General features: G+C 38.7%; 2 protein-coding genes across 2 annotated transcripts; both read left to right on the forward strand.

Annotated features, from left to right (window-relative positions):
- Positions 1 to 3,921: 3,921 nt before the first annotated feature.
- LOC139937761 (dnaJ homolog subfamily C member 9-like) lies at positions 3,922 to 10,046 on the forward strand. Its single transcript, XM_071933059.1, has 5 exons — positions 3,922 to 4,134; positions 5,254 to 5,406; positions 6,141 to 6,257; positions 6,925 to 7,136; positions 7,808 to 10,046. Exons 1-5 carry the CDS (start codon positions 4,041 to 4,043, stop codon positions 8,012 to 8,014), a joined length of 783 nt encoding a protein of 260 aa, XP_071789160.1. The 5' UTR covers positions 3,922 to 4,040; the 3' UTR covers positions 8,015 to 10,046.
- A 971-nt stretch (positions 10,047 to 11,017) lies between these two features.
- On the forward strand, positions 11,018 to 21,200 carry LOC139937722 (uncharacterized). The gene is made up of 7 exons (XM_071933006.1): positions 11,018 to 11,132; positions 12,990 to 13,276; positions 13,909 to 14,018; positions 14,560 to 15,551; positions 16,274 to 16,408; positions 17,353 to 17,533; positions 18,768 to 21,200. Exons 1-7 carry the CDS (start codon positions 11,130 to 11,132, stop codon positions 18,884 to 18,886), a joined length of 1,827 nt encoding a protein of 608 aa, XP_071789107.1. The 5' UTR covers positions 11,018 to 11,129; the 3' UTR covers positions 18,887 to 21,200.
- Positions 21,201 to 22,221: the final 1,021 nt, after the last annotated feature.

Genomic DNA, 22,221 nt, shown 5'->3' on the forward strand with positions numbered 1-22,221 from the left:
TCAAAAGCATTTCAGTCGTATAACACCATTTTTATTAAATGCAAACAATATTCTGCTAAGAGTCGAAACGTCAGCAGGCCATTGACTATTTTGTTTGCATTTTATAGGTTATCCTTTTGGTTTTAAGCAGTTTTGCAACATCTATTTTTGGTTTTCCTTTTGAAGAAACATTCATATATACTGGGACGCACCACTGGGACGCTCAACAATATCCCCCATCCACACATTATACCTGAAAAGCTTTAATTTATTCAAACCATATACTCAATAGATGAATTTGTTTACAAAAACATCACAATACATTAAACTGCCACATTACAATAATGTATGTCTCGGTTTTCCCCTAACGTATTAAGATACAATTGGTAAAAATTCGTGTAGAATTTTATTAAGTTTTCCCTTTAAGGACTCCGTATGTTGTTGTTGTTGTTGTTTTTTTTTATTTAGACGGAAATCCGATTTCAGTTTGCAAGAGAATGACAGGCCGTTTTCGAAACTACGGATTTTGCTGTCCTTGAGCTTCGTCAGTAATTCCGAAAATGTGTGCTGTCCTATATGAGGCTTCGATCAGCGCCACTTGTGGTTTCAAAACGGCAATGACTTCCCAAAAGGTTGTTTTAAAGACCGTTCTATTTTTTACTAGGGGTGATTATTTTTTGTGTACAGCTCAAACTTAAAAAAAAAAGTTATAATTATTACAACCAGATTAAATCTAAATTTTAGTCTTTAAAGTATTTAAGACGTGAACGGATTATTATACTGCACCACGTTTTACTTTTAAAATGTCCTCCGAGGAAGCGATGTTAAAAATAATGACCTTAGCCTAGCAACTAATAAAAATGGTATTAAAGTCTACCAACTATTAAAATGGTATAGCCCAGAAAGCGCGCCACTTGTTGTGTGTGCAAATACGGATGTACACAGTGTAATCATGGGTCTGCTCAATCTCGAGATTGAGCCGGTAGCCGCGCAATCTCGGGATCTTTAGTCGTGTATTCAGGGCCCAATTTCATAGAGCTGCTTAAGCACAATATTCTGCTTAAACGAAACATCCATGCTTAGTAAAATCAGAATACCGGCAAAGACTCCACTCAACTGTATGCTAAGTAAACAACAGCTAAATACCAGTCATAAGCAATGTATATGGCATGAAACTTTGGCCAGTAAAAATAAATGTGTAAATAAGCAAGCTATTTTCGTGCTTAATCTATTTTTTGCTTTAGCAACTCTACGAAATTGGCCCCAGGGTCGAATGTAGCTGGTACACGCCGGGTATTTTTTCCTACGAAAAGAAGAATGTCTTTTATGAAACGAGTTTTTTGTAACCGATCTTAAACAATGGGTTCAAAGTTGGCATGGATGGTTACTGTTTCCACGACAACCGGATTGTTTGGTGGTTGGTTGCTGTTGTTGTTTTGTTTTGGTTTGGGTTTTTTTTTTTTTTTTTTTTTGGGGGGGGGGATTTTATTTATTTTTGTTGAACCTTTTTTCTTTAAACAAATCTGCTTCTAATGGTTTAATTACACACCAAAATGTTACATTGTTGTGTCATATTAAAGGTTTGTTATGTATAATTCAGTATTTAAACAATAGTTTATGTATAAATGGTTATAATGACATTCCATTCAAAAGAATTGTTCAATTATTAGTTTAAATGAATTTGAGTTATACTCCTATTATGCTTTTCGACAGCTTTAATCCAAGATGTCATCTTATCCGAAATAATGTTGAGTTATTGTTAAAGGAACACGTTGCCTTGGATCGGACGAGTTGGTCAAAACAAAAGCGTTTGTAACCGTTTTTTATATACTGCATATGGTTGGAAAGATGTTTTAAAAGTAGAATACAATGATCCACACAAGTTTGCCTCGAAATTGCGTGGTTTTCCTTCTACTGTGCGAACTAACACGGTCGGCCATTTATGGGAGTCAAAATTTTGACCCCCATAAATGGCCGACGTGTTAGTCGACGAGGTAAAAAGAAAACCACGCAATTTTGAGGCATGTTTGTGTGGATCATTGTATTCTACTTTTACAACATCTTTCTACCCATATGCATTTTATAAAAAACGGTTACAAACGCTTTTCAAAGACCAACTCGACCGATCCAAGGCAATGTGTTCCTCTAATGAGGCCGTTAAATAATGAAACATGACAATTGGTGACTTGAAGTTTCAACCCCGTCGGAAAACCAGTCTCATCTTATACAAAGTACTATCGGCTTCGACCGATAGGCTATACAAGCCAAGAAAAAACAAGAAATTGCGACGTCACCTAACAAGCTATAAGTGATGGGACAACATCAACAAGTTCATCGCCGGGTGTGGCGGGAGTCCGGAGGGGTTGGGTGGGTATAGGTGAGTTGGGGGGCGGGGACCTGCAAAAGAAATGGTTAGAGATCTTCGCTTACCGCATTGCTGTCTTCTCACACTATGTTCTTTTATTCTTGGCAGCATAGACACCTCACAACACATCCATAGATCTTAAATTCCAGTTTCTTGATAGTCAGCCACAAAATTGCCCCGAACGGGCGGACCTGCCTGCATGCACAAGAAATCGTTACAGATCTTCGTTTACCTTGCTGTCTTAAACGCGGTTATTTTAATATTCTTGGCGGCAATATAGTCAGCACTAAACTGCTAAACTGCTGATTCTTGCTGAAGATGGGAGCTCTCTGCGGGCTTGGTCCATGGTCCCGGGTTCACGTTAATTCTTTCTAAGGGTCTATGGTCCACCCCACCGTCATTGGTCTTAAGTCCACACCCAGTTACACACAGCGCCATGTTACTGATTAGAATGAGAAAATGACCCATCATTATCTAGCTGTGCTCGGAGATGTAAAACGAAACTGTTCATTAAAATTTCTGTTGAAAAGTCTGCTTTAAGATACTGTCACCGGTAAATGCTTTCTTGCAAGTGAAAAAATTATACAATGTCAATGTGTCTCGTAATATAAAATTGGCCCTAAAAATGAAGTTCACCAAAAAGCGCCGTCCAACTCCAGTAGAGCGCCGCTTAAGTTCGCCGGGTATACACTAGTACTCCAGTCTGGTATGTGCTCATGTAACTATAGTGAAACTGCCATACAAAAAGAAGGTATGGGCCAATCATTGTATTTTGAAAACAGGTGCACCAAACCTTCTTATTTGCATAATGATGTATTTATAAATCTTCTGTGACATGACTATACTCAGTAAACGGGTGTAATTAGAATGCACTGAATAAAGTCTGCTTCTATAGCCAATGCAAATTGATGACGTCATCATAGAGCTCATTCGAGCAGTTATCTTTTGAAAAGATAAATACTACGAACCTTTACACAAAAAGGCTCAGAAACCCCGCCCCCCCCCACCCCCACACGGCCCGACTGTGTTTTAAAGTTCAAAATCTACGACACTGCCGGGAAGATTTTGGTTAATTTTATACACAGTGGTGTGGTATACGTTGTCATTTCATGTACGTGCAAAATGTTATAAAGAATGTGTAGGCTCACTGAACCCCGCCCCGGCCGCATTTTTTCTGTACATAATTATTATTACCTCTGTCGTAAAAAAAGGGGGGTGTCATTAAATCAAAATTAATCAAGAACATTGAGGATGGCAACTAAACTACAGAAAATGCCCCGGCCCAGCTGAAATTGTTGTTCTTCTAGGATGTAAAATGGTAATGAAAACACCGGTCAAACCCAAATTGCCAACTACATCTACGGCTTACGACTGTTTCTAATGTCATTATTTCAACACATGGAGGTAGACACGCATACACAAACGATCCAGCCGTAACCGGTCGTAGATGCGGGACACAGTCCGAGATTGCGCTCAATCTTAAGATTGAGCACATCGCGAGATTGCGCTCAATGCAAGCGCGCACAATCTCGACGACGCGCGTGACCTCGAGAGGTCACAAGAGTCGAGTCCATGGCGCGGCGCGGAACATAAACACTGTCACTTGGCTATCCGTTCTGCTCAGTGTTCTTCAGTTGTATTTGGTTATATTTCCCCTCTTAGTTTCATCATATTAAATTAACAAAACATCGTCATTATGTCAGGTTTACTCGATAGCTGTGAAGAGCTTTTTGGGACAAGAAATCTGTACGAGATCTTGGCTTTGGTGAAGGGTGCATCGAAAAATGAAGGTAGACATTTTATGAGTGACTGACTGGACTGTAGTGTTGTCGACAATGCTTTTTACCTGTCACACAGCATGCACAGTGTACATGTACATTGTGTTGTAGAGTGTAGTCCGACTCTGAGATTGTATTTTTTTATACCGTGAACTACTACTTGCATTATCAATCGTCATCGTTTACGTTCATCAGGTCTATTTATTTATTATCCAATAATGCGTAACTTCAAATTCAATCATTTGAAGGCTGCACTTGTCAGCTTTGCTCTGTTCACTGTAGTGTTGACCACCTTTGTGACCTAGGGCCCAATTTCATAGAGCTGCTAAGCACAAAAATTTGCTTAGCATGAAATTTTCACCTCGATAAAAACAGGATTACCATACAAATTTTCACGTGATTTTCAGGATAAGCAAACGACAGCTTATTACCAGTAACAAGCAATATACAGCAACTGAAAATTTGGTTGGTAATCATGTTTTTATCAAGAAAGAAATTTCATGCTAAGCAATTTTTTGTGCTCAGCAGCTCTATGAAGCTGGGCCCTAGTAATAACATGAATAACGAGAGAGGTGAGAGGGGAGGGTGCCAGTAAAATCACAGAGGACCAGACTAGACCCAGTAACTAGTGCGCTGTCCTCTTTTTTCCCGAAATTTTATCATCTGTCGTACTATCGCCCCAGTGAAAGCAGACGTAAAATAATGGGGTGCAGGAGAACCAGTAACTGGGGCAATGACAACATTTCGAAATAAGGAGTACATCGCCCCGCCCCCAGTTACCAGTTACTGGGTCTAGGACCGGACCAAATTCTCTCCCAAGTGGATCGTTCAATTTCGGAAAGCATCGCTATTTAAAGTGCAAATGCACTAAGCACAAAAAGCTAACGGACCAGTGAAGGCTGACTGGTCCTGCTGGCTAGTCTCAAAAAGGTTGACCCCCCTGACCTGAGTTAGTTCAATGGCCTCTAAGGCACTTTCCCAACCCTCTAATTTTGACAACTAACATTTACTATATTAGTTTTATTACTTGATAAAAGAGACACGGAATTGCAACTGCTGGGAAAGATACTATAATCTTCTAAAAAGTTACCTGTAATACTAAAAACAAAATTAAATTCTACATTTTAACAGTGAAGAGAGGATACTACAAGTTGTCTCTGAAGGTCCACCCTGACCGTGTGAGCGATGAGGAGAAAGAAATTGCAACCCAGAAGTTCCAGGCATTGGGGAGGATCTATCGGGTCTTGAGTGACGATAATCTACGGTCACTGTATGACGACACAGGTGTGTAACACTGCATGGCATGTTCTAATTTTTGAGGCTTTTCATTATTTTGTCAGGATTTGTTCCTGATTTCACAGTGTTGTGACCAAGAGCAAGTTCGGGTGGCGACCATTTGTCAACCACTGGTCAATGTTCCATGGTTACCTATGCATTCAATACATCCTGGGTACCAGGCAAAATCAACCAATGGTCGACTATAGTCGACTATAGTGCCTCACTCGAACTTGCTCCAAGCTGTAACCTAAGAGCACCAGACTCAAGCTCTGGAATGTCTGATCAGCATAGTGTGGGTTTGAGTCCCGGTCGTGGCACTTTTGTCTTTGAGCGGGAGACTTTTTCATAATTGCTTTGTCAATGAAATGTTGATACTGTGTTCTAGGCTCAGTAGTGCACTTAAAAGGAAACCAGAACACTTTATCGTTGAAGAGTAGAGGTTAACCAGTCTTTCTGGTTCACATATCAAGCACCTTCTTTTACAGGTTTCCTGTGAGCTACAGGCTTGTGAGCTACAGTGAATAAGTTTACTTATGAGTTATCCTTTGTTTCATTACCAATGCCTTCACGCCCCTGATAAAGCTCTCATATAAATTTTAGTTTCCTTCATAAAACTAACCTTTACCTATGAAAAACTGCTTTGCCCGTACTAGACACGGAATCAGATCCATTTCCTCCTGCATCGATAATTTGTTGTATACATTGAACTAAAACAAATTTTTTTCTCTGAATGCGATCAGGTGAAGTTGATGATGACATGGACACGGAACAGAACAAGGACTGGTCGACCTACTGGAGAATTTTATTCAAGAAAGTTTCTGTGAATGATATAAGGGAGTTTGAGAAGAAGTACCAAGGTAGGAAAAGTGCTCATCAACATGGCGCCGCTAACAAAGAATGACAACAAACTATGCAAAGTGAATGCCAAATGATGCGTAAGCCGTACCATACAATTATGGTTGGTGGGGTCAGAGGTATAAGTCATTTTGATATATTGGACACCTTACTAGGGCACTATTTGGTTTAGGTAAGCTTGAAATAGAAAGTCGCATCCCCCTTAAAGTGATCCCGCTGCTGCCGCTTCCCAGGTTGTATCATAAACCTGACTGTTGGCTACAGACTGCAGTTAACAGACAACATCCCAGCTAAAAAAAGCTCTAAGCATCGCCATCAACTCAAGGGGAGGCCTAGCACCAGCTCCTGGCTGGAAGAGACCTAGAGGCCGCCCTCGATCATCCTGGGCCCAACAACTTGTCCGGCCAAACGAAATCTACCACATGTGGCATGAGGCTGTAGGATGTGGACACAGGAGATCGGCACGATGGACCCTTGCTGTCTCTGCGATTGATTGATTGATTGCAGTTAACAGTTGTGTTGCTTCTGACGGGCACCCCAAACAAAGATATTGACAAAAGAGGGAGACCGCCAACATAAGGGCTACATTGAGGTCTCCAGTTCAGGTCCAACTCTTGTAATTATTGCTTTGTTTAACTTAAAATGAATTTAAACTTGAATACATTTTAGGTTCAGAAGAAGAGCTGGCAGATTTAAAGGCTTCTTACATGGAGTTTGAAGGGGACATGGAGCAGATACTGGAGAACGTCTTATGCTGCACAGTAGACGACGAACCAAGATTTGCCGAGATTCTTACAGATTTAATCAACAAGGAAGAGCTGCCTGAGTATCCAGCATTCACAAAGGAGAATAAGAAACAGAAGACTGGACGGAGGAAAAAGGTACTTAACCCTCTTACACTTGGTACTATATTCAGCGAATTGAAAACTGTATACCCAGTTTTTGAAACCATTCAACTGCATGGGGTGTGCATGGCGGCACAACTGTGCAGCACAGAGCTTTCTTTACACTTGTGTTAACGGAACTGTACTGCATGCACTTTCTGCACATGATCTTATAATGAGAAGTTGTTTGTCATGGCGGTCAAGTACACTGGATTCAATAACCGGGTTTTGAGCACGGTCTTAATTCTGTTGTCCAATGCAGTTGTTAGACCGCAGAACTTGCAATCACAAGATTATGGGTTCGAATCCTACCAAGATAACCGCTGATTTCACAATCACTAGAATAATTATTGTAACTGAATCACAATTTCTTGATTGACGCAACTCATAATCATAGACGTTAAACGAATGTTTGTATGAGAGAGATTGGCTGTTGCCAGCTTGGTGTTTAAATCCTCTTGTGGGAGTTTGCAGAGTTCTCTTGACGGGAAGATCATTAAGATAGACAGATTCTTGCGTCCATAAGCAAGCACTTAACCATTATTGCTTCACCCTTTATACAATAAGGGGGGGCATGTTCCCCCATCCCCCTCTTAGTTTCGCCCCTGGTCTCAGGATACAAACAGGGTTGGGCTTAAATTTATGTTATTTATTCTTGTCATCAATAGGCAAAACAAGAGGCTGCTGAGGCGGAGCATCTTGCCAAGGAGATGGGACTCGGACAGGAAAATGGCGACGATGCGCTGAGCGCGCTCATCAAGCAAAGGCAACAATCTCGAGATCAACAGATGGATAGTTTTATGGCTGGACTGGAGGCTAAGTACTGCAAGCCGAAATCAAAGGGCAAGAAAAGTAAAGCGGCAAAGACAAAATGAAAGGAGAAAGTGTCAAGACTCTTTTGTACCAAACCTAAAGTAAAGCGTCGTTTATAGTAAATCTGAGTTGTGCATAAAATGTACAACGTTGGCCCTGAACTTCGCTCTCAAAGGTTTACAGTAACGAACCTCTGTTATAGGAACTGTACACATTTGGTAATTGTCAAAGACCAGTGCTCTAACTTGGTGTATCTCATCATAAGCATAAAATAACAAGCCTGTGCAAATACAGGCTCAATTGGTCATGGAAGTTGCGAGAAAATGATGAAAGAAAAAACACCCTTGCTTGGACGAATTTGTGTGCTTTCGATAGGAATAAAAGATTTCTAGCTAGAAACTCTTTTACTATTTTAGTGAGAAATTACCTCATTTTAAAAAACTACAATACTTCAGAGAGAGTCGTTTCCTACAATGTTTTATACTATCAACAGCTCTCCAATGCTCGTTACCAAGTCAGTTTTTAAGTTAATATTTGTTTAGAGTAATTACCAAACGTGTACCTTCCCTTTAAGGGGCACCTCTATGGGAAAAATGTAAGTTTGTTTTGGAACCTTGCACTTGCAGAGGTCACCACAGTAAAAGCACAGGGCACCATGGCAATTGCTGTGGGTGCCGTGGGTTATTTTTGAGGCCTGTTGGTCGTACAAACTCGAGACCACAGATTTATTTATAAGAACTAGAGGGCACACTGGCCTATATACGCGCTCCGGCATGCGCGCAGGCAGCCATTTTCTAAGTTGACAAAACTGGCATCCCACAGCGTGTGTTTGTGCGGCCATTTTGTAAGTTGAACAAAACAGCATCGCGTAGCGTTCAATAAACACAAACTCCAACGTGTGTTTCACATTCAAGGCGCGTACATAATGGCGCACGCGTGTCTCCTTGCGGTCCCGTCGCCTTTGTGCAAGAAGCATCACCCGTGCGCTCTCTAGTTCTTATATAACTCTATGCTCGAGACTGACTATGTGTTTTGAAAAAAACTGTAGGTGAACTGATAGTCAGCACTTAATGGAGTCAGGAGTCCATACAAGTAATGCTGATAGATGATGTATCTCATGAAATTACAAGTGCGCTTTAGAGATAATGTGTGCACAGCTCAATTGAAGAAAGCATAAAATCTTACGTTTTCAGAAAATTGTAAAAAGGGGGCACATTTCGAAACTGTTTTAAAAGCATTTATTTATAAAAGATAAAATAAATGCTTTTGTTTGGAAATTTGTTATGTGACTTTTGTATGTAACATGAGTCCGCCATGTAATGCAGGGGAATATCCAAAGTCTTTTTGTAAACAAGGTTTGGTCTTTAAGACATGGCAAGATTTCCCAAAATGGTTTTACATAATGTTACTGTAAAAATGAGGCGTCGTCATAGTAGTTGTATACACATGAAGCAGTGCTCCAAAAACTTCGGATAATAAACCTAGATTTGAGAAAGACCATCTTATAAGCTTTCTATTTAGGATATACCTATGCCGGCTGTACAACCAATCCTGCATTAAAAAGACTTATGAAGAAACTGACCAGGTCATATTAAAAGCCATGGCCAAGACCAGGTCATTGTCTCTCTATAGTTCCAGACTAATGTGATAACATGAGCGTTAAAAAATGTAGCTCAAAAGCAAGATTATTTCTTTTATTTAAGATAGTGATTTTCATAAATAAACCAATTTTTGTTTATAGAAAGTAGTTGGTAAAGTTTGGCCGGCAAGACGTGTACACAGGTTTAGGAAGAAAACAAAATCCATTATGTGTACAGTTATGTCTGTTATCTATTTATGAAAAAGGCGAGTCATTTCTTAAGAAAAATGTTTGGTCCAATGTGTTTTGGGTTTTCTTTTTTCCCCTCAACATTTATTTTAATTTAAACTAAAATTCACAGACAGTGTTAATTCACAGATAGTGTTAACGTTTCTAAATAAATGGAGGGTTGCTAATGCTATATAAATCTGCTTGTTTGTTTTCCACATTATATTGATGATAATGAAATTATTACAAATTTAGAGCTGAAAACAAAAGAATAATAATAAACAAAGAACAAAGCATTTAAATTTGTCAAAGCAGTATTTGTTGCATCTCTGAGGGAATTTGTTTGTGTCTTTGTAAACAAGAGTGAGTTTAGACATGGTGAATTTGTCAACCAGAAAATGTGGGTCAAAATTAACTCATTATTTCCAATGCTATTTCTAGTTTGATAAGAGAAAATAAGGAATTGAATGTCTGAATTTTTGTGGGCGGGGACAAACTTATGTGGGCGGGGGGGGGGGAATAAAATCCTTCTCTGTTTTGATCGGGACCAAACCAGAAGTTTTTTATATCACTTTGTTTTCTTCCCCTTTCATGATTGGGCTGTTGGTAAAATCTTTGATCAAAAAAACAACTCGGTCCAAGGGATATATGTAGCGCCCTCTATAGTTTACAAACGTAACAGCTGTACCTTTTGCAAAGTTTTGCACGTAAACAGGTAAAAACAAATACACGGAGGAGGGAAATTCAGTTTAATAAAATAACAAAAATCATTATGTGAGGCAGATTTTTTAGACTGAGTAACTTTAACCCCCCAAAAAATCATGTTGTGACTTGTCTAAAAGACCATGATCGATAGTGACGAATCGGAGACTAACATAACTGTTGACCAATCACAGCTCACCTTTGCGCGGCCGCAAATCGGTTATGAAGCTAGGCTGTTCTTGCAAACTTACTCCCTCAAAATTGAGTAGTAAAATGATGATTTTTGTAAGGTTTGTGACACCACACAATTTATAACCTTTGTAGAAATAAATTCAACATAAATTTTATGATAACCTAATAATTTTTGAATTAACAGATTTAGGAAACTACTGTGTGTCAAACAATTTATGTTTCTTCCAGTCATGTCAGCGATAGAAAATATAAGTAATTCTAAAAAAATACCAGACGTTATTTTTGACACAAGATGTGTACATGCAATTTACATGTATGTACAGCGTACACAAACAATACATGATTATTATTAATAGTTGGGCGTCGACAATGAACGAGTGATGAAGGAAAGTTTGTAAACATCGTATTTTTCAAGGTCTAAATTTGAGGCTTCTGCAAACCCTGTTGTTATTGCGGTTTGGACATTTTGAACAACAATGGTAAGTTGTTTTGCAAGACTCACAAGCTTGTTTTTTAATTTGAAATGAAGGAGTTATCTATCTTTTGAAAAAGGAAATGACTGTGTACAGTCGAGTCAGTCATGTCAGTAGTGTTTACTTCAAATGAGTCGTACATGGGATGATGACCATTGAAATTGTTTGTGTTCTGACTGATGACTTGTCATGCTGTGCGTCGTGGTGAGTCAATAATCAACACTAATAATTTTTAAAATAACAGAAAATCAGTAAAACAGGGATGAGATTGTTCAGTCTTTTGGTTGAATTCAGTCTTTTTATGTCGGACTGGTGAAGAAAACCAGACAATATTATTGTTTTCCACAAATAAAGAAATTGGTCTACTTCTCCAGCATATCCAGTTCTCTGGTGCTTTGGATACTGTTTCCAAAAGCTCATTGGAATTTACAAGCCCAGGGGTTACCAAACAGTAGAAATGGCATCATTTCAACATACCTTTGAATTTGTATTCAAGTTTCAGACTTTTTCGTTAGTAATGACTCTCACCCCTGGTAAAAGTAAAGGGCTCCCAGGTAGATAATTGGTGATTGTCAGTAAACCTGACTCGTACTTTTCAATGGCAGACCTACATGACCTACAGTACTATGCCTAACTTGTTTTACTCCACAAAATAAATTAAACTTTTAAAGACACTGCCACTGGACACTTGGTAATTGTCAAAGACCAGTCTTCTCACTTTTTGTGTATCTCAACATAAAAATGCATAAAATAACAATTCTGTGAAAATTTGAGCTCAATTGGTCGCGAAGTTGCGAGATAATAATGAAAGAAAAACAACCTTGTCATGCTTGTCACATGAAGTTGTGTGCTTTCAGCGCAACTCGACTTCACGCATTGTCTGCTGATCAGAAACACCAGAGCTTATAAAGTGGAGGATATCAAAAAAGTGTTAGCTTCTGGACTTGAATTCATGACAATGCAAAAATGACATTATCCAATTCAGATAGTCAACTCAATAAAATTTGTGTGTAAAAACAAAAACCTTGCGAGCACTTTGTTTATAGTAGAATGTTTTGACTTGTGCACACATTACAGGTAGATTTATTATCATTTTCATTGAAATTATTAAATTAATGCTAATTATCATGCATGATCGGTTAGATAACAATTCCCATTGTTACATCTCAAATCATAAGTCCCTGCGTGCTCAATGCTAAAACCAATTTTTCAATTTTTAACAGTCAAGGTTTGAGGTTTAAGTTAAAGGCTCAAATTTGTGTGTAACATCAAACAACTTTCTGCACTCTGCTTAAAAAAAAAGTGTTTGCGAGGTCAAATATGGTTAAAGGCCTGGAAATGTTTTGTGAAGACCAGTATTCTCACTTCGTTTATATCCTAACACTAATTACAGGCCTGGAATTTCATCTTTGAGCATGTTGAAAAGAGCAAGACCATTTTCATTTTGCAAAGGACACTTCTATTTGAAAATCTGTGTGTAATTCCAGGCCTTTCCTTATTCATGTAATAACAAACCTATGAAAATTTGTGCTCATCAATTGTTCATCGAATTTGCAGGGGAATATTGAAAGAAAAAACACATTGTTATAATAGACAATAAATTTGCATCGGGGATACATTGTTGCATTACTTTGTTTGCTTTCAGATGCATTTATAAAAGGCTTCAGCTGAAGTATTTTCTTATTTGAGTGAGAAATTACCTCTTTCACGTTAGTTCAGAGGGAGCCATTTCTCACAATGTTTTATACTATCAACAGCTCTCCACTGCTTGTTACCAAGTAAGTTTGTATGCTAACAACTACTCTGAGTAATTACCAATAGTATCAAGTGCCTTAGGTCATAAACTCTACTCAATCTTTTTAGGAACATGGCCAGCTTCCACCAAATGGTACTTTAGAGGGACATCATCAGGACCTTAACCACCCTTACTGGATGCATCCATCCCACAGAGCCAACCACTCATCTGGAAACAGGAAAGTGCCTGTGGATTGCCATGGTGATGGCGAAGCTGTCGTTGATGATTTACTTGACAGATCTGGACTGTTTGATGAGCTGGTGTGCCAGATTTTGGATGAAAGTCCCCCAAATACTGAGGCAGGAATAATGAATATTCAGCAGAACCAGCATTTCGATTCAGCCATCAAGGACCAGTAAGTTACAGATTTACATCCAGCCCAGTTACTGGGAACTCTAACTAACAGATCAATTTGGTTGATGCCATTTCTTGGTGCAATCGCTTTTGCTTAATTTACAATAATCCAGGGCTCAAAATTTACACTGGACCATTACTTAGCATTAGGCTTACTTAGTACAGGACTTTCATTTTTGAGAGGGCGAGGCCATTTTCCTGTTGCAAAGGGTACTTCTATTAAGAAAACTTTTGAATGGGCACCCCAAGGCCAAGAACAGGGGCAGCATAGGCCATGAATTCACATTATACAATTAAGAACTACACTGAACAAGTCCAATAGCCAGCAAATGAAGTTACATCCAAGTGAGTAGCACCAGTCATAGTTCATTTCTCTGATCAAGTTTGTAAGAGCCATGTCACAAAAGGCGATTTAGAAGTGTTAGTTTCAGGCAGTCTTCTTAAAACAAAAATTTTGAATTTCAGTTTTCTGAATTTTTTTCCAAGTGGATAGTGAGTTACAGCAAAAAGTGTATTTTGTGCTGCCATTGTGTTCCTTGTGCATGCAGTGCATCCAACTGTGCCATTTCATGTTAAAAAGATGGCATACTGTTGGTGATTTGTAGTAATGATTCATTTTATAACTTATTCCAGGTTTCAGGGTCTGCATATCAGAACTCATGCTGATACTGTCTCTTCTGCCTGGGCCAAAACTAAAGTTGAAAGAAGTCATGAAAGCTCAGTGCATCCAAGATTCCCTCCAGGTTTGTCATAGAACCATTAAATATAGATTCAATGTTGTATGAGATTTATCATTATTTATTACATAAAGCAGTTACGAATTGATGGCTTCTGACTGGCAACCCCGCACATAGACATTGATGAAATAGGGAAACCACCAACACCAACACCTCAGTTGGTAGAGCCCAAGGATGTTAGTCCTGAGGTTTCATGTTTAGGGGTCGATTTCACAAAGAGTAAGGACTAATCCTAACTTAGGACTAGTCCTAGGATATGAAGAACGTATGGCTAGTCCTAAGTTAGGATGAGTAACTCATCCTAACTCTAGATAAGACTAGTCTTAACTCTTTGTTGAATCAAAAATTATTTTAGATTCACCCAATCGGCTACCCTTCTGGCTTATTACTTAATATTTATACCAAAAATCATTGCTAGAGCAAATGTCTTACCCCTAGACATCCACAGAAACAAGTTGTCTTGCTGAAAATGCAACAAAACTCACTGCTAGCATTTATAAAACTAATCCGCTTGTTTTCTTGAGTGTTTTTTTCTTTTTACTTTCAGGGATCACAGAGAGACCTGAGCATCCAGCCTTATTTAGTGAGATGTATCCAGGCATCCCAGCAAATGAAGGCCAACAAGGAAACATAACACCAGCTACTGGTTCACCCCTACAGCAACCTATGGCAGCTGATGCAGAAAACCACAAGAGGATGCAAGATTATTTTCACAGCGCTCCAAACTTCATGAAGGGGGAGAATTCGGAGCCGCACGAATTCAAAGCGAACTTCCCTGAGAGGTCTTTTCAGGGTGTTTTGCCTAATTCAGGAGGGGACTGTAGGAATATCGTTTTTCCTAACTCAGAGAATCAGTACGGTGCTTCCAGGTTAAATCTTACAAGTCAATCCATGGGTAGTGGTCGTGGGGGACAAGATGGCGCTAGGGATACACAAGCTACGGAGGATCCCCACCAGTACTTCAGGCAGAGAACATCCGCAGCACAGCAAGCTCAGCAGTTTCCAAGACCACCAAGTAGATCAGCGCAGCAGTTTCCAATGAATGAACAACAGCAGGCTATGAACTTGCCATTTGCCAATCAGGACGCCAAGACCCACCTGATGCAGCAGATGAACATGGCCAACAACTGGACCAACTTCAACAATCTCTTGACCAAGGGTAATCTGAATCTCCGAACCAACACTATGGCTTTCGATCAAAACCAAATTCAAAGGAACATGAATGCATCTAACCCGTTTGGACAAAACCAAGTGCCCAATTATCAGTTCCCTATGCAGCGTATGCCATCTCCACATCAGGCATCCGGAAGGTATCCAAGTCACAGCCAGAAGACCCCAAGCTCTGGGGGTCATTTTCAAAATCCGATCTTCCCCGTGAGACCTCAAATTCACAATCAGTCTGGGAGTCCAAACATGGCTTTTTGGCAGCAGTCTCAGCAGTGTCAGCAAAATGACAACCAGAACTACTTGGGACAGTTGCACGTTCAACTGGAAGAATGCTACTACCAATTCTACAGCATCGAAAAAGAACGAAAGAAGGTAATTTTTTTCAAAAAGAACTGTTTTGAGGGAGGTTGTTTTATCTAAAACAGGTCATTGAGCAGTGACCTCATTGAGCGGGAATGACGGTGGGCATTATCTTTGTGGTGCATCATTCATTTCTACTATTGAAACCAAGAATGCCTCATAAGTGAACTTAATTCCTCACAAGCCTGAGGAATATTTAAAGTTGTAAATGAACCAGAAACACTGGGGTTTACCCCTACTGTTCAAAATAAGTGTTCTGTGTTGTTTAACGTGTACTACCAACCCCAGTCTACATTGGACCCATGGTTTAAGATCTCATCCGAAGGACAAAACAATAATGGTAAAGTTTCTTGCTGAAGGGAACAAGTGCCACAAAGAAGACTCAAACCCAAAACCTGATGATCGGAAAGACCGAACAAGGGTCAGGTGCTATTAACCAATCAGCTAGGCAACATGTACAATTTGCCTGATGGTGATGGATATACTCAGTGTTGTGTTAAAACTTGTAAATTCTTGTCATAATCTTTGAGATTGGGTGGGGCACTTAAATTTTGAATCAGTGCAAGTGCGCAAAAACAGTGACTAAAGCTTTAGACATTTTTAAACTTAAAAGTTCAGAGGATAACACATAGAAAAGAATATTGAAATAGGGACTACCATATTTTGGCCATTGTCATTGTGCAGACCTAGTGCTAATATTTAAATTTGAATGGTTTGGTTTGGTTTCTTTTCAGACTGAAGTAGAGCTAGCTCGCATGAATCCTGGTCGTCGTATTTCCAGCGCCAACACCATACAGACTCCTCAGTTACCAGATAATCCTACCAGTCTGGACAGGCTGATTGTTGACTTCTATAAAGAGCACAGTAGAGTAAGAAACACAATCTCTTTTTCAATTCAGGGGAACTTAACTTGCGAATCTCTGGCATGGGGATATTAGGGCAGTCTAGTATAAGCCTTGATCAAGGCGCGCCGGCTGGACGGAACGGTTAAGTTGCAATTTGCCTCACTTAGTTTGCCCTAGACTCCAAGCATACCCACGCTCGCTGCTTGGAACTGTTAAATGCAGTCATGCTCTTTACACATACACTGTGAGTATACAGGTGGCCATTTCTAAACATTCACGCCAAGAACTTTAGCAAAAAGAATCCAGGGAAAAGGTGTACTGAGGACTACCTCGCTTTGCATTTTGTGTACAAAACCAATGGTAATGGAGGAGGATGGTATAATACCAACTTTTTTTAATCCTGCTCCCCTCCTCCCCCTCCCATTGTGTGTGACTATTCGTCGTCGACCCTTGATCCTGCTACCCCGAGGCTTTACGCTACTGTTAACAACCATGTATTTTCGTTGGTTATTGGTTGATCTAGAAACTCCTTGCTGTGACATATAAGTTGATGAGTAAACGCACATCATTGTGGAGGTAACAGCTACGAGCGTGATTGGCCATTATAATGAACCCCACCCGGCTTGCCAATAAAACTCCTCTGGAAATCCAAAGTGAATATAAAGAAAAACACAAAAATGCAGCTACAGAATCATCCAGGCTGTTGTCCCCACAGGCACCATGCATGGATTGTGTGCATGTGTGCTGTGTGTGCATGTTGATCGTCCCAATGGACTCTAAACCTGGACTTGGGTTGTTAAATATCATTCTTTCTGCGCGAGGATACTCTACCACCCCCAAGAAAGACAGCCTTCATCGAGGCTTAGTTAATATCAAAAAATTTGACGCAGCCTCATCAAACTCAGGCAGATTAGTGATATTGGGTCAAATAATCATGATTTATTATCCAATTTGGTAATTTGCTGCAGGTCTCTACATTGATGAGTAAGATTGGCGGTCTGTGTGGTGATGCCGTCCACCCACGCATCGATGCATACCTTGAGAACTGGGTCGAGGCGATTCAGGAGGTTAGGCGAAGAGAGGAGCTTCTGAGACGAGGGCCGGGAAGACGTCAGCAGGATGACAGTGAAGAGGCTGCTGAGCACAAAGGTTTGAATTGTTCTTATTGAGTTTGATGTGGTGTGTCACAAAGAAAAATTGACGAGAGTAGGACTCCCTCCAGAAAAGGTGCCGGCGCTCTACCAGAGCCATCTGCTAGCCCTATGTTGGCGGTTTCCCTATTTTGTCAATATCTTTGTTTGGGGTGCCAGTCAGGTTCAGAAGCCATACAACTGTTAACTGCTGTGTAAGATCACACCCAACATTCGATACAACCTGGGAAGCGGCAGCCAGGGGATCACCTGAAGGGGATGCAAATTTTTATTATTTAAGAAATCTTAGAAACCACATGGGAAACTGGCTAGGTAAATTTTAAATGATTTAGGGTTGAACAAAGATTATTAAATTAAAATTTGTACATCACTCCGCTCCAGTGATACCTCATAACTCTTATTGCCAACTTTCTCCTTCCTTCTGATAAGAGAGTCACATGCCTGGAATTTCATCTTTGAGATGGCAAGTCCATTTTAATTTTGCAATGGGCACTTCCATTGGAAAATCTTGAAGTCTTTGGGAAACTTTTTGAAGGGGCAGGACCAGGGGCAACAGAGGACATGGCCTGTGTGGCCAGAAATAAATAACAAACAGTCCCGTACACACAAATTACCAGACTTTTGAACACAGGCTTTGATTCAGTGTTGATTTTGTGTATAATAAAAGTTAACCTCTGATAGGAATAAGAAATGAAAAAAAAAGAAAAAACAGTATAAAATATGTATTTGTAGGAGTTATCAAAAAGTGGAAATTGTGTTATTGCAAATTTTGCTGCAACTTTCAGACCTTTTTGTGGGGAAAGACTCTGTATTATTTGACTACATAAAAAACAGGTTGGGATGAATCGATTTGTCTCAACTCAGACAGTACCTCTTCGGGAATAAGGTTTTCCTTCAACCTTCTTGTCATTTTTTGTAGCTTTATACTTATACAGGGATGAGATTGTTCTGACTTTTGGCTGAATTCAGACCTTTATGTCGGCCTGGTAAAGAAAATTAGGCAATATATTTTTCCACAAATAAAGAAATCCTGCTCATTGGTCTACTTCTCTAGTGATTTGAATACTGTTTCCAAAAGCTCCTTGGAATCTATAACCCCAGTAGTTTTACAAAAGGGAAATGGCATCGCTTTAACATACTTTTTGAATTTGTATCCAAGTTTCAGACTTTTTCAATAGTAATGACTTTCAACCCTGCTTATACATTCTTTTCCCATTCCTTTTATTTTGTAGGCAATGTTTTGGTGGATGTTATTCAGAAGTTGGCCTTGGCGACTCGCTCAAGCCGCACAGCTTTGTGGTGTGCTCTGCAAATGTCCAAAGACAACCTGACTCTGCAGTCATCAGACTGACGCATTGATTCAAAGAACCCTCTCACTCGACTCAAGTCTTCATAGAGTTTAAGTAACTATCCATTTTTAAATTCGATTTTAAGATTGATCCAAACCTGTGAGTTTTTACGCAGTGTGTTTTGCATTTTGTTTGATTTTTTAAATGTGTTGGTGAAAGCCCGTTATATTATTTTTAGAGGCACATTTTCTTGTCATTTTGAACAAAAATCAGTGTTCCAAAATCGATGTTGATATAATCATTACCACAAATCAATTAAAATTGACAAGAGGTTTAACAAAATGTGCCTACAAGTTACTATATGGATGTTCATAATTTTGGTCGTTTCATTAATGAAGTTGATATTTTAAAATGAAATTAACTTATTCCTTTTTTTAGTGATATTCAAAATATGTGTACTTCTTAATGACTATTTAACTATTATTTATTGAAGCATGGGAGTTACCATATCAAAATTGATTTATTCCCTTTCAATCAGCGATTGTTTCAAATTTGTTGACATGATTAGAAAAGAACTTATAGACAATTGATTTAATAAACACAATTTAATAATGAGAAAGTCATGTTTAGAATTTGATAAAGCCTTTCTCCAAAGGATAAAACATTAAGTATTCCAAAGTGGTGTTTGAAGATTGCATGGTGTGGAAAATGAGATAAAAAATAACTTTAAATAGTAAACTTGCAGTCTGTGGTACAACGATGTGCAAAATGTCTTTTGGAGAAGTGTTGGCTCTAAAAAGAGCTGGTGTGGTGTCAACGTTTGAAACAGTATACTCTGCTCATCTCAACGTTTTAAACAGTATACTCCGCTCGCCTATATAGATGAGCAGAGTATACTGTTTGAAACGTCGAGAGCACCCCGCTCTTTTCAGAGCCAGTTACACTCCTAAAAATGAAAATTTACACTTGGCAGTACCAGCAAGTTTACTAGTTAATTCATCTTATGTAATCCAGCAGACATTAACAGGGGGGGGGGGGGTGGGGGAAGGAAGATGAAACACTGAATTACATAACATACGCCATTTTTACACTATGACATTTTACAGTTTTGGTAGATGTTTCTGTGTTAACCCTAACCAAGCAGTGCCCTTTTATAGTGACCACATTTCAAAAAGGCTACTGTAATTGCAATTGAACAAAATGATAACTGTCAAAAGACCGTTTGGACCAGTGGATGTTATTGGGTTTCTTAAGACTACATAGTGTCTTAAATGAACTGTTTTAAAGATATGCCTTCTATACAAAACTAATCAAATCATTATGGTACTTCAAAAGTTTACATTTAATTTAAAATGAACACATCACTTGGATTGTAGTAGTTGTACAATGTTTTCAAACTAATGAACTATGTATATTTTGATGAGAGTTTAAACAAAATGCAGTTCCTGTGTAAATCTGGACACTGGAAATAGAATCTAATTTAATGTGTTTTAGGTTTTTAATCTTGCATTAATTATTCACAGCTTATCCATCAATCATTAAGTTAAATTGTTATGAATTAGTCACATGCCAAAAGAACTAGGCTAACAATTTCCCAATTTCTGTACACCTCCTTAATTGATGGAGTTAGCTGTCTTCGATTTTCATGAAAACTTGAAGATATAAATATCACTGGCTTGCTGTTGTTCATAATTACTCCTTCAGTTATTTCGTCTTCCATGGTTTGATACATTGGTGCTAGAGTTTGCACACAACAATGCAAATGAACTAATAATATAATGCACTTTACATGTAGAGAAGACCACTATGACACTGCTAACCAAAATAATAGTAATACTAAATTTTAATCCCACGAATGAACTATGAGCTCATTAAAATCATATCAAATTTAGTTATAGATGATTAAGGACTCAGAACTTCGTACAATCATGTTTATATAAAAAAATCACACACAAACTAAGCAGGGAAAATGTGTTTGTTTCCTAAGAATTGTCAAGATGTAGGCGTTATACATTATAAGGTGTTGTGATTATCTTAGTATACCCGCTAATGTTTTAATTTACTAGATTTCCAGCAAGTTTATCACACTTATTTAAAGGTCCTTTGGGTAAGGATTAAAGTCTAAAATAAGAAGCAGTAATCATATTTCCACAGGTTTGTTATTTTATGCATATGTTGAGATACACTAACTGTGAAGACTAGTCTTTGACAATTACCGATAGTTTCCAGTGCATTTAAGCTTAATTTTAAAGGTTTAAATGCCGAGATGTTAGCTAAATGGCCCACAATTACATATTTATATATTTTAACAACTATTGACACAATATTTGTCAAGTTTTTTTCTTAGCGAATAGCCAATACTGTCACAATCCCTAAAACTTTCAAGGACAGCTTTCTTGGAACAAATAACGTAGGAGACCAGTAAATCATTAAATTTATGAAAATTCTCGTCAGCCGACATAAGTAATTTTTTTAGAAATATCAAGACCACCTTAAACTAATTTATTTGCCGTTTCCATCGTCCACACCCGACATTAAAATGTTTCACGCGTTGTTTTCAGGTTTTGGGTCAAAAATGTAAGCGAACATAAGAGCCAAGCCAACAATAATGTATTATACCGGAAAAGGGTTGTGAGGTGTTAATCAATGAATGAAAATTAACTGGAAACTTGGCAGAAAGAATGAATGATATTTCGGTTTAATCAATATTGTTACTGGCATTAGAAAGAGATGTTGGATGGAAATTGACATTGTTATTAATTGAGGACAGATACATGAATGATCGTTATATTACACATTGCTATAAATTGTGGTATTAATAATTATAGTTCGCCTGTTTCTCTTTATTGAGAAACACATTGTTTTAGCGTTCAAATTAAATGAGTTACAAATAAATGCGTTAAACTAAAACTTTTTACTTGTACTGAGTGTTCATTTCCTTGTTGGTATTTCATGTTATTTCGTAATGTGCTGACCGGGAGAATAAAGAAAACGTCCACAAGTACTTCAGTGATAAGTTTCAGATTTGTGTCTGAATGCAAATTTTAATGTGGAACATTATTTTCTTCAGATGCCTAATTCTGCTCTTGGATATACATCTCAAAGTGTTAAGATACTTTTCAAAGAAGCTATGACATCTTATCTATTAACCCCAAGTGTTATCAAAGGGTTGAAATTCCGTGAATAACTTTTTACATTAAGATCCTTATTGCAGACTTTTTTTAATCAGAGATGACTCTCACCCCTGAGACGTGTGGACTACCTTCTGGAGACCGGGGGGGGGGGGGGGGGAACGACAAGGGGAAAACAAAAGTTTCCAGGCTGGTAGATTTCTAAAGACCAGGGGCCAATTTCATAGAGCTGCTTAAGCAAAAAATTTGCTTAAGCACGAAACTAG

This window comes from Asterias amurensis, chromosome 5, assembly GCF_032118995.1.
Source record: "Asterias amurensis chromosome 5, ASM3211899v1".
Classification (NCBI taxonomy): domain Eukaryota; kingdom Metazoa; phylum Echinodermata; class Asteroidea; order Forcipulatida; family Asteriidae; genus Asterias; species Asterias amurensis.